The 13,329-nt window shown below is 39.2% G+C and overlaps 1 protein-coding gene across 2 annotated transcripts in view; it reads right to left on the bottom strand.

Moving 5' to 3' along the window:
* Positions 1 to 3,535: 3,535 nt before the first annotated feature.
* The window catches only part of RNF32 (ring finger protein 32), a 43,580-nt gene continuing 33,786 nt past the window's right edge, over positions 3,536 to 13,329 (bottom strand). The window contains exons 8-10 of one of the 2 annotated variants that reach the window (XM_012786265.3): positions 4,649 to 4,816; positions 4,057 to 4,108; positions 3,751 to 3,910 (exon numbers count right to left, since the gene is read on the bottom strand). In XM_012786265.3, the coding sequence (XP_012641719.1) occupies positions 3,849 to 3,910; positions 4,057 to 4,108; positions 4,649 to 4,816 (282 nt within the window). In that variant the 3' untranslated portion in view covers positions 3,751 to 3,848. Of the gene's footprint in view, positions 3,911 to 4,056; positions 4,109 to 4,648; positions 4,817 to 13,329 lie in introns of both variants that reach the window. The other variant, XM_012786264.3, reaches the window with a different exon arrangement.

Below are 13,329 nucleotides of genomic sequence, written 5' to 3'. Positions count from 1 at the left end.
ACATCATGGCAGAATTTCCCTCTCCAGATACCTAATAAGCGGGCACTGACAGCAGGCAGACAAGAAAGGGAGTGCAACCTAATACAATCAACTCCCCAAAGTTTCTTATGATTATATTTTCTTGGAGTGCCTAAAAGGAAAGAACAGAAAATTCTAATGAACAAGAACTATATAGCATTGCACTCTTGCCTTGCTTCACACCTAGAAGCTGGACTAAGTAAATTAACAAAAATCTTGAGAAATCTTTGAGTATTCCCAAATACGATTAGATGCAAATTGAGTTAACACCCATATTTTTCCTTTCCTGACAATTGGAAAGAAAAGAGCAAAGTGGGAAAGTGAAGCAATGGGCTGGTCTGTCTCTCTGAGGTGGTCACAGAGCACCACACTGAAGTTAGAAAGCATCCATAGCCAAAGATACATTCCAAGGGGTATAGTATGTCCACTCTTCACTCCTTTCCCATCAGTTCTGGTTCAAGTCTTTGAAATGTCCGAACTGTCAGAGCAGAGCCCAGGGATTCCAAAGACAGCACTGATGTAGTGGAATTGTCCCTTCTTGTCATTCTCCAAGGCAACAGAAGAGTATGTAGAACACAAATTACTTTGCTCTCAAACTGTTGCTGAGAGGAAAAAACAAAGTAGTCTTAAATAAGGACATAAGAGAGTCAAGGATGTTTCATTAGAGCAAATAAAATGACTAGACAGAGCCACCCAAGTATGAGAAAAACTTTTTTAAAAAATTGCAAGACAACTAACTTCAAACATTCCACAGAAGGAAGAAATAAAAGAACATGGCATGCAAAAGTCAAAGAATCCAACCAAGGAGAAAACGTATTTCCAAGCAATTTAATAAAATAAAGTTGTAATATAGTGAGATGAAAAGGGAAACAAACCTAAGGAACCAATTGAGCATCAAATATAATCATAGAAACAAGAAAACAAACATACCACCTTAGGTTATTAAGTATGAAATGTCTGATTTCCTTAAGAACTAAGTTTTTTTTTTTGTTTTTTTTTTGACTGGGCTAAGTGGCTTTTTTATTAAGGAACTAAGTTTTTAATGGTCGATGTCTCTAACATTTCACTTAGACACTTCTTGTTTTATATTTATTGTGAAGGAACATCCTCAGTCTTTCAAATGCACATTTTGGCTTTTGGTTCTCTTTCAAATTTATTTTTAGAGCAATTTATGTGAAACCATGGATAACTCAAAGATTCATGTTATTTTTGAGTAAGAGTTCCATCATGGAACCAATGCAGCACAAACAGCTCGAAATATCAATTAAGTGTTTGGGAAGGATGTGGCTGGTGAATGCACAGTAGGTCGATGGTTTGAGAAGTTCTGTTCTGGTGATTTTAATCTTAAAAATGAGCCGCATGGGTGACCTGGGACCAAGGTGGATAAAGATGACCTGAAAGCTGTAGTGGAAGCAAATCCATCTCAACCACCACATGAATTAGCAGCAAGGTTTGATGTTACTATTCCAACAATATTGGACCATTTGGAACAAAGGGGCAATATAAAGAAGCTGGATAGATGGGTTCCACATAAATTCAATGAGCATCAGAAGAGAAATCGTCTTGAAGCTTGCCTTTCTTTGCTGTTACATCATAAAGGTGAACCATTTCTACACTGTATTGTTAACATGTGATGAAACACGAATTCTTTTTGACAATCACAAATGTTTGGCACAATGGTTGGATAAAGATGATGTGCCAAAACACAGTCCAAAACAGAATATTCATCAAAAGATCCAATGCTGGTATTATCCACTACAGCTTCATGACACCTGGTCAATCGATTACAGCAAATGTCTACTGCAACCATTGGATGAAATGATGAGGACGCTTGTGAGTAAGCAGTTGAAATAGGTCAATAGAGACAGGCCAATCTTCTTGCAAAACAGTGCTTGACCACATGTTGCACAGACAACACTGCTTAGACTACAGAAGTCTGTAGTCATCCTCAATGAAGTTTGATGACCAATCTCAGACTCTCATTCCCACCAATTTTCCTGAGTACAACTAACACTAATTCCTATATAGTAAAGTACTGTACTTGGTTGCAGGGAACAGTAATGGACTCTACCAATTTGAGCAGGAAAGGAGTCTACTGGAAGGATAAGTGATGGCTCAAAGATTCAATGAGAAAGCCCAGGAAGGTCAATGTTGGGATGCAGCCACTGACATGGCCTTTACTGAATAACACATGCATCTCTGGGACTCTCTCTCCAGATTCAGAGTTTGGAGTAGTGGAATCAGATTGCCCAGGCCTTGGACACATGCTTGTGCTCTGCCTGTCAGGACGTGGGGAGAGAAATGTTTGCTTCTTGGGCCTTCTGAATGGAAAAGTGAGGTTCTGTGATGCAGCTTCCCTCTGCTTACAATGAAAGTGTTTACTCATTGTTTAAAGCATCCTCCAAATTAGTCTCAGATTTTGTAATGTCATACTCCATCATTAAAAAGTGAGCACACCCCAACATATGATATTCATAAATTATATATACCTATACAGCTATGCATTGTGTAAATCGTGAAACATACCAGAGTACTATTTTAAAAGGATGAGATACAAAATAAATAGAAATAAGTTTTAATATTTCTTCCCACATTACTCAGGGGATTGTTCTGAACCTTTGGCTTGTGTGCACCTGCCTGACGGTGTGCTTGTCCTTGTCCTCGTGGACCCAGGCCCTGCCGTTTCCTTGCCCTGTAATTACCTGTGGCTGGAGGCATGTGCACCACTTCCAAGCTGGGCCCTAACAATCTCCTGTTTTTCCACTTGTGGATGAGAGGATTCACTAGGGGACTCTGGGGACAAAGGAGACATTGAGCCACAAGGCAGAAAGAGCCATGGGGCTTGACGGGCCACATAGGGCAGACCGCTCACCCCACTGCTGACAAAGATCAGATGACTTAGAGATAACATTTCTCTTGGGTGAGCACTGAGATTTGGGGTTTTTTTATCTGTTACAGCAACTAGGGGCATCCTGATACAACTGTAAGTGGTTATTGTAAATAACCACACTCCCGGTAATAGTAAATCAGTGACAAAAACAGTTCTTATCAAAGAATTGTCATGATTTTCTTTATGTATAAACTAAAACAGTCTATATAGTCATTCAAAGTCATTAAAATTCAATTTAACATTTTCTGATGAATACCACTGAATATTTTATTTTTATATTTTGGGTTTACACATTCAACATTCAAAGTGCTCAACTACAACAGTAATTTATTACATAGAAACAGCAGTTATTACAAAAAGTATTAGGAATAGCAGAGGGTTTAAGACACTTAAAGTATTAATGGAAAACATTTGGAACTTATTTAAAGAGTTTTTAGTTTACTAGCTTGTGGGTCAGAAACTAGCTATATTTTAAGTAACCTTAATTTTTTAAAGTAATTTAAGTAAGCTCATTCTTTTGCCATTCCTTATTTAGATCAAGTGGTTAAACTCATGAATTTGATACTTTTTATAAACTAAAGACTAAAGCTAGTTGGTTGTCAGCTTTTAAAATACAGATTTCCCGTGTACAGTTACCAAGAGTTTATTTCACTGGAGAACAGATTACATTGTAATATTTAACCCAAAACTCATGCAGTTAATCCAAAATAAAGGTAAACTTTTTTTCTTAGAATTATATAACTTTTCCTGAATATAAATTCAACATTCAAGGATTTTCTTCTGGTAACTAGAGCGGCAGAGAGGACAAGTATGGAAAGAACTGTCTCCCAAGGAGAACTCCTCTAAAGCCAGAAGACACGTGTGGTGGAACATGTGTGAGCAGGACAGGAGAACCGTCTCTCGGGGACGCTGGTGCTTCCCCGCAGCTGCAGGCTGACCGTCACTGTCGAGGGAGAGAGGGGTGAGGCAGATGGAACACTCGTAGGTCTCCCGGTGAAGAGCCTGCAACGCAGAGAAGCAGTGACTTTTATGTGTGGTTATTAGTTTCATCATAATAGAAAGCTACTTAAATGAGAATTATGTACCAGGAGACATGAGTCTTCTAAAAATGAAGGAGGCTCATTCTGTGTTAAAATAACATTAATTACCTGTAGTATATACTGTTACTCTTGTGAAACATGGAAAGGGATAGTAATCCACCTGTAGTAAGCAATTTTAAAACAAAAATACTTTCTAAATAAATGCTAAACATTCATAACATATATTTCCTTTTAATTAAGCAATCAGTAGTAGCACTTTTCAAATACTTGACTCTGTGTAACTACTAAACTTTTAAATTTTTCCCAATGTTATGATCTTTTAAAGTAAGTTTTCCCTCTGTCCTGGCTTTTCAGTCATCTCAGAGTCATCTTTTCTTCCTTGGCTACTACAGATGCAGGAGGGCAGGCTAGAACTTACAGGAAAACTTTCTGGGAAGGTGGTATGCATGGCAGTCTTTTCCCTTTGGTGTTTTCACTGTTCACAGAGTGGCATTGGCCAACTAGAATTTCCAACTGAAAGGACCTTGGCGGTCATCCCAGAGCTCAGGACGAAGGCCCAGGGGCCCACCGCTGGAGCAGGCTCCCCACACTGAGTCCTGGAGAGGCTGCTACCCTCCCTCCCTCGCATACCCTCCCCTACACACTCCTAGTGGCTGTGACTGTTTCCATTTACCGACCAGGCAGCCAGTCCAAAGTCTACCTGCATTTGGATTTTCTGCCAGTCCTCTTCTGTGATCTCACGGCCACACTGTTCTTCCAACTGCTGAAGAACACTTCGATTTATGGCCAGGCAACGATCGATTTCTGAAAAGAGCTCTTCTATGTTGGTGTCGTAGGAGCACAGTATACGGTGACTGATTTCTGTGAACTGAGCAGCACAGAGGGTCAAGCTCACACACTGAGCTGGGAATTCGTGGTGTAGGTGGAAGGGAAGCATTTCTTGAGTCTGACCATCTACTTTGCTAACTTTCCTCAAGTCTCCATCTTTCAATAATACTTGTCAGGGAAATAAACATATGGCCCCTTAATGACTACAGACCCAGATAATCTACCTGGGCAGATTATCAACAAAACCCCTATCTGGGGAGCTTCAAAATAAGGCGCCCTGGCATACTGAGTATTTTACTGAAGGAACGTTCCTTCCTGAAGGGATCTGAGAAATGGCGGGTGCAGGAAGGAAGCTCTGAGATCCCCTGCCTCGCCCTCCCCATCCCTCCCCTGAGGCAGGTCAGGAGACCTGTGTGGGAGCTGCCTTCCCTGTGCCCGAGGGTGGAAGGGCCCAGAGGCATCTGAACCAACAGGCCTTTGACTACCTTTAGCTCACTTCTTTGACCAATGTTTCTTCATCAAACCTCGCATAAAATAACGCTCAGGTTTAACTTTAGGTCTTCGTTTCCTTATGAACACTTTGTGTCACATAATACTTAACATTCAATAAATTTGTATACTTTTTTCTTGTTAATCTGTGTTGTATTAGTATAATACCCAGGGCTCCAGCTGAAGAATTTAGAAGGGTAGGGGAAAAAGACATACTGTTTTCCTTCCCTGTGGTTTACTTGGATGTAAGCCTTGAGTGTTAGCAAGGAATGCATTTGAAATTAAAAAGTGAGAGGACAGAAGAATTAGACTTTTGCAAAATTAGTTACACTGTCATCCTGCTCTGGCACCATTTATTCTAATCTTTGAGAGGAACTGTCACTGCACATGCCACAATCTCCCAGTGTTATCACCAGGTGTTTGGTAACCAGAGTTGGCTGCTATCTTTTTGCTTGCTAGTGTCTTCCTATTGTGGCTGCAGATTGTGAATTATTATAGCATGACCATAAAAGACAAAAATTCCAGAGAATTATTGCTTTTAACCCCCTCACTCTGCTTTTCTCACTGAGCTCTAAAATCATAATTTGAAAACCCCCATTGCCTGAGGACCTTACCAATCTCTTTACTTAAGCAGATGCAATAAATTTATAGCTGTAGGTCCCTTTGGTGCAGAACAGATCTTTAAGACTTATCTTAAAATTCTGATTTCACAGCTAGCAAAGATACGGAGACAACATATTATATTTTATCTCAAACGCATGAAAAGTTTGCTCTAAAAGTATTGTCCTTAAATATAGTCACTAATGTTCCTCCAAACTCAGTTCTTTTTATAAAGTTATACATAAGTATATATATATTTTTTAATTTCAAGGGGGTACAAATGTTTTTGTTATATGGATACCTTGTATAATGCTTTAAGTCAGGGCTTTTAGTGTGCCCATCACCAGAATAGTGTTCATTGTACCTCATAGGTAAGGTTTTACCTCTCACCCCCTCCCAACCACCTGCTTCTTGGTTTCCAATGTCCTTTACATCTCTTGGTGCCCATGTGTGCCCATCGTGTAGCTCCCAGTTATTAGTGAGAACACGTGGTGTTTGCTTTTCCATTCCTAAGATATTTCACTTAGGATAATGGTCCCCAGTTCCACCCAGGTTGCTGCAAAAGACATTATTTCATTCCTTTTTATGTCTGAGTAGTACTCCATGGTGTATGTGTGTGTACACATTTTCTTAATCTACTCATAAATTGATGGGCACTGAGTTTGATTCCACATCTTTGCAATTGTGAATTGTGTTGTGATAAACATTTGAGTACAGGTGTCTTTTTGATAGAATGACTTCTTTTCCTTTGGGTAGTGGGATTGTGGGATCTAGTGATGGGTCTACATTTATTTCTTTGAAGAATCTCCATACTGTTTTCCATAGAGGTTGTACTAATTTGCAGTCCAACAGTGTACAACAGTGTATAAGCGTTCCTGTCTCTCTGCATCCACGCCAGTATATATTGTTTTGACTTTTTAATAATGACCATTCTGACAGGGGTAAGGTGGCATATCTCATTGTGGTTTTAATTTGCACTTCCCTGATGATTAGTGATGTTGAGCATTTCTTAATGTTTGTTCGCCATTTGTCTATCTTCTTTTGAAAAACTTTTGCCCACTTTTTAATGAGGTTGTTCGTTTTTTTCTTGCTGACTTGAGTTCTTTTTCTGTAGGTTGTTTATTCTGTTGATTATTATAAAGTAATATATTTTTGATACAGAAAGATTGAGAAATGCACAATGTTATGAGAAACGATTTAACTGGAAGATCACTGGTTGGTTTGGGAGGGCAGGCTATTGCCTCCTGATGGCATAAACAGGAATTGTTAGGGTGAAGCAAAATTAAGACTTTTCTGCCACAATGCGTGTATCTGTAGTGTGATTTAGTTCATATGTGATTAGTAAAATGGACAGTGCCTATGTGATATAGACATCACAGTGATTTCCCCCCTACTGTCTTCGTGCTATTAAAATGTAAAAGTTGCTAACTGCAATGTAGCATAACATGATACTCTTCGCCCTGTTTTCTTCCTCTTGACTAAGTTTGGCCACACACTCCAATTTGGAAATGTTTACTATGTGATTCACCCTTATCTCTGTGAATTTTAAAATTTTAACCTCCATAATTAGGAAAATTCAAGCTTTCTATATAAGCCCTTCCTTCAAGATGTCATCATCCCTTTCCTAAAAAGGTAAAGTCTTATATTTATTGTATTACTTATTAGAAAGGTAATGTGTCTTAAACTTTAGTAGGGTGTTTATTAAGATAGTGATTGTTTTTGTTAGTGTTCTGCTTGCAAAGTGTACACATTTTCTATTGTTTGCTCCAACCAATTTCCCATAAGTCTTGCATGATTTTTTAGGAACATACACATTAGCAGACATGCTTAGGTAGATGATTGAGGTCATGGTTACAATTTTAAAAGTCTAGAAGTCACTCTCCTTGGATAGGCTGGGAAGGATGAATAGTTTCATGGGTTTCAATTAAGTTGTAAAGATCTGGATTATCAGATTTAGGAGGAAGAGAATTCATATGAGAAAAGACTGAAAACATTAAAGCATGGGTGGGGCAGAGTGAATAATTTTTATTCTAGAGTTCTAGGGAAAGGATTATGTTTTATTTTATTATTTTTCTCTTTCTAATCTCAAAGTGGTATATGACACACTTACTAAAAAAACTTTTAGCATAATAAAATTGTTTTGAGGACTTTCTAAATGGTAAGCCTTAGTGGACACTCTAGATCAGCTCTATCTAGGAGAAATACAGTGTGAGCCACAGATGTGATTTTAAAATTTCTAGTAGTCACATTAAGTTTCTTAAAAGGTGAATTTTAATATTTTATTTGACCAAATATCCAAAATATTGTCCTTTCAACATATATTTTATATCCTCTTCCCCTATGAAGTCTTTGAGATCCACTGTGTTTTGTATACTTAAGAGCACTTCTCAATTTGGACTGGCTTCATTTCCAGGGCTTGTAGGCTTGTGGCCACCTGTATGGATAGCAGGGCTCTGATGTCTCAGGAAGAGACACACTGTGAAGGTCTGTGTTGTTATTTTATTATTTTATTTACTGATTGATTGACTGAGACAGGGTCTCACTCTGTTGCCTGGGCTAGAGTGCCGTGGTGTCAGCCCAGCTCACAGCAACCTCAAACTCCTGGATTCAAGTGATCCTCCTGCCTCAGCCTCTCCAGTAGCTGGGACTACAGGCATGCGCCACCATGCCTGACTATTTTTTCTATTTTCAGTAGAGACAGGGTCTTGCTCTTGCTCAGGCTGGTCTCGAACTCATGACCTCAAGCCATCCTTCTGTCTCAGCCTCCCAGGGTGCTAGGATTACAGGCGTGAGCCACCACACCTGGCCAGTCTATGTCATTAAAGAGTGACCACTGATGGTGTCTGAGGCATGGAGAGGCAGCTCATTCAGAGCCACACCAATAGCCTTTTTTTTTTTTTTAAATTAATGACTGGGTCATGACAGTGATGATCATCACCCGAACTTCTTGTTCTCTTGGCTGCCTTTCCACAGCACAGAGCTGGCTTCAGAAGTTGGTGTCTCACCCAGAAATTACGTTTCTCATTCCCCCTTGAGCCTAGGTGGGGCCACGTGAAATAGTTCTTCCAAATGGAAATGACTGGGGTCTTCTGGATGGACACAGGTCTCTGAGGCCCAGTGGATGGCAGCGCACATGCCCCCAGGTCAGCACGCTGCACGCAGGCCGGGAGCACCTGCATTACTGTGGGAGTGAGACCCAACCTATTGCCCGTCATCGAGATTTGGGGGTTCTTTGATTCAGCAGTTAGAAGTAACCTCCTTCAGTCGTTAAATCTGTTTCATGGAATTGGTCTGGATGCAGAAGGAAGTGGTGAAATGCATTAGGCCCATCAGACACAGACGTTTATATGTGTGAATGGGGAGCATACATTCCTGGTGGCCTATGACTTTCAAGCTTTCAAATATTCTAGTCTACTGAAGGCCTCATGTTCACGTTTTCCTTCTTTCTTAATGTGGAGCAACTTGGCAGAATGTAGTGTTTATTTAAGTCACATTCAGAAGCTATTTCTTTAAGGTCAGACTTCAGAAGGTGCCTTCAAGGGCATGGTGCTGTCTTCCAGTTCTCTCCTGGGATAGCACAGGGTGGGATGCAGTGGAGACTGACCCTCACTCGTGAGTGCGTCCTCATCTTGCCTTCGCCCCTGAGATGTTAGAAGGAGGAGTGTTGGCCTCAAGGATGTAAAGGTCCTCTTTTAGTAAAGAAAATCCTGTGAACGCAGCGCACGGCCCACAGTGGTTGAGGATGTTTCAGGCACCTGCGTTTGGGATTAGCTACACTTGGAGGCCTGGTTAAAGGATGCTTTTCTATTTATCAATCAAATTTTCTTTCGCTGTGAATATAATTGCCTAGCAGCTATACCTTAATTTATGGTCTTCAGTGTTTCCTAAACTTAAATTCTAATTTTCTTTGTTCTTTGGCCTTTCAAATATTTAAGATCTCTAAATAAATTATTGAAAGTAGAAGAGTTCCCCATACTTCATAAAAGGAAAAGTTACTTAGAAACATATACAATTACCTCCAGTTAATGCTTTGTAATTTAGGTTTTCTGTAAGTTGGGGTACTATTTATTTTTAATATATTAACTGTCATGTAAGTTGTATTTAACTCATGCTGATTTTGAGCCCGGACCTCATGAAGCGTATGTAACTCACAGGTCTCATCACCTTGGGAGCTGTGAGAACTATTTTTCAAGTTGCATATAACACACAGAAAACAATTAAAAAACCCCCAATTTTTCATTAAATAAATCCTTGCATTAGAAAGGATCCTTTTGTTTTTGAAGTTTTAATTCTATTTTTGTAATAAAACACCATGGTTCCAAGGAAATCTTTTTTCTAGTGTGGTAGTTAATGTGCTAAAGTATAAATTCTTTATATGCCTGAAAAGCAAGATATTTTCTTCCTCCAAAATTATACCTCAGAAAATAGGGTCACATTCTATTCTAGATCTTACAAAGTATTTCAAGTTAGGAGGTATGTTCTCAAATTTGTTCTGAACATAAAAAGTACTATTTGGAATGACTTCAATCAATATGATTTGGGGAGCATATTCTCAAAGTCGGGTCTAGACCAGCAGCATCAGAACCTGGGAACTGCTTAGCAACTTCTTAGACCTACTGAGTCGGTCTGGGGTGGGGCCTGGCAATGTGTTTCCACAAGCCCTCCAGCTGAGTGTGATGCTCATTCATGTTTGAGAATTACTGTCATAGAAGTTACCTGATTAAATTTTTGTTAAGAAGCAAAGATATTTAACACAGTTTTAGTCATCATTCCTAGAGGTATATCCTCCCAACTCCAAGCAGTAGCTATCACCGTGAGCAAGCTTTTACTCATCACTTAGCAACAGAATTAATGGCAAAGCCACAAATAATTTATGTATGTATATTTAGCATGTATCTCTGTGTGTGTATCCTACTACATGTGTGTGTGTACAATATACATATATCCCCAGGATGACTGAAGGAATCCCAACTGTCCTGATGTTACATGAACAAACACTTGCAGCTTGAGATAAAACTTTCAAAGACAGCATCATATACGGCTTTTTAAAGTACTTTTTCCATCAAATGCCTTAGATGGAGAAGAGCTGATATGCCCTGAACAACTGTGCTGGGTGACTCATAAGTGGCCTTATTGATGACGAAGACCCTGAGGGCCAATGTGAAATGTTAGCTTACCCAGATGTGTTTTCTTCTTCCTTAAAGTGTCGCTGTAGTGTACACATTCTATTTCCTTCATTAGTATATCAGGGGCCAGGAGTCTTGTTAACATTGACAGTACACTCAGAGTTTTTAAAGGTTTTCCCATCTGTCATCACATTGCACCTTCAGAGCCTCTCAAGAGCTTAGTGCATGCATGGGCCATGGTAGGCGCTTGTTGAAAATAGACTTGTTGGTGTTGCAGATACACCAAATAAAGCTAGGGGAAGTAGACCTCAGTGCTTAATACTCCACTCTTAATGGTAATTGGTGTAATGTAGCTAAAAAGAAAACAAATGCTTAGGATATGTTAGACTTTGAGTATTCTATACTAAGACTTTGATTCTGCAAACGATAACCTAGTATAGCAGACTAGTACTCCTTTGGTCATATTCCATAGGTTTTTAATATGTATTTTGACTATTAACTCAATCCAAAACATTTTCTAATTTCCATTATAATTTTTTCTTTGACCAATAGGTTATTTAGAACTGTTTCTTAGTTGCCAAACATGGGAGGTATTTCTGGTTTTTTTATTTAAAACACTTTTAGAGACAGGGTCTCTCTCACTCCAGCTGAAGTGCAGTACCTCGATCATAACTCACTGTAAACTCAAACTCTTGGGATTAAGGGATCCTCCTGCCTCAGCCTCCCAGAGTGTTGGGATTACAGGCATGAACCACTGCGCTTCGTCTTGTTTCTTTAAAAAAATGTTTATTTCTAGCTTAAATGCAATATGGTCATAGTCTACATGTTTTACATTTCATAAACTATGATGAAATTTGCATTATGGTCAAGTATATGGTCAATTTTTACAATATATCTATACTTTGAAAGAATATGTGCACTACACTTGCTGGGTGTGGTATTTTATGTCATTATTTCTAATAATGCTTTGCTTTAAAATCTATTTTGTCTAATATCAATACACCAGATTTCTTCTGTCAATAGTATATATATATTATATACATACAATCTTATGTTTTCACACACCTGTTCCAAATAATACACATAATTGGATTTTTTTTTTTTTTACTAGAGCCCAATTCATATGATTACAGATACACTATAAACTATGCATCCATCCTCTTCTGTGTTTTCTATCTGTCCTGCCTTGGTTTTTGTTTTATTTCTGCTTTTCAATTAAAATTTTCTATTTCTTTTCAATTAAAAATTTCTATTTTTTCTCTTTACTACTTTGAAAGTTAAAACTGTATTTCTATTCTTTTAGTCATAATCCTAGAAATGCATATTAAAGTCTAAATTAATCGCACTTTTTATCTCCTGAAACAATATAAGGATCTTAGGGCACTTTAATTTTCCTTTCCTGATTTGTGTTACTTTGTCATATATTTAAGCAATTTCTCTCTTTTAATCTGTGAGACGTTATTATTTATTTATTTATTTTTTGAGACAGAGTCTCACTCTGTTGCCCAGGCTAGAGTGTTGTGGTATCAGCCTAGCTCACAGCAACCTCCAACTCCTGGGCTAGCTTGGACTACAGGCATGCACCACCGTGCCTGGCTAATTTTTCTATATATATTTTAGCTAGCCAATTAATTTCTTTCTATTTTTAGTAGAGACGGGGGTCTCAGTCTTCCTCAGGCTGGTCTCAAACTCCTGACCTTGAGCGATCCTCCCGCCTCGGCCTCCAGAGTGCTGGGATTATAGGTGTGAGCCACAGTGCCTGGCCGATTATTCTTGTTTGGCAAAGTTAGTGTCTATTAGATGTACCCACATTTTTACAACTTATACCTCAGACTTCCCATCTGGGGCCATTTTCTTTCTTCATGAAATACATCCTTTAGAATTTCCTTTAATGAAGACATTCTAGTGGCAAACTCTTTTTGTCAATATGAAATTTTTCTTTTGCCTCTGTTGTTGAGCGCAAGTTTCACGTGGCTTACAGAGTTCTAGGCTGATGTTGGGAGTCTTCCTGGGTGCTGAGGGGTCATTCCCGGTCTCCCGGCTCCTGCTGCTCCTGAAATCTGCCTGGTCCCAGTGTTACTCCTCTGACACCGTCTATCCTTCTTCTAAGATCACTTACAAGTGTCCTTTGCTAACTTTAATCACAACAGGGTTAGCAGGGCTTCTTAAGTCTGGAAAACTCTCAGCCTTTGCCGCTTCAAGCCATTGACTCTGTCCCACATGTTCTCTTCCCCTCTGAATCCCAACTCCACAGAACCCTGCAAAGTCCTTTTTTAGGAACGTCACTTCGCAGAACCACTTACGGCGAAAATGATGGCCCAGACGGGCGGGAAATAGC

Source organism: Microcebus murinus, chromosome 9, assembly GCF_040939455.1.
Source record: "Microcebus murinus isolate Inina chromosome 9, M.murinus_Inina_mat1.0, whole genome shotgun sequence".
Classification (NCBI taxonomy): domain Eukaryota; kingdom Metazoa; phylum Chordata; class Mammalia; order Primates; family Cheirogaleidae; genus Microcebus; species Microcebus murinus.
The sequence above is the reverse complement of the archived record's forward strand: the minus strand, read 5'-3'. Positions and strand labels throughout refer to the sequence as shown.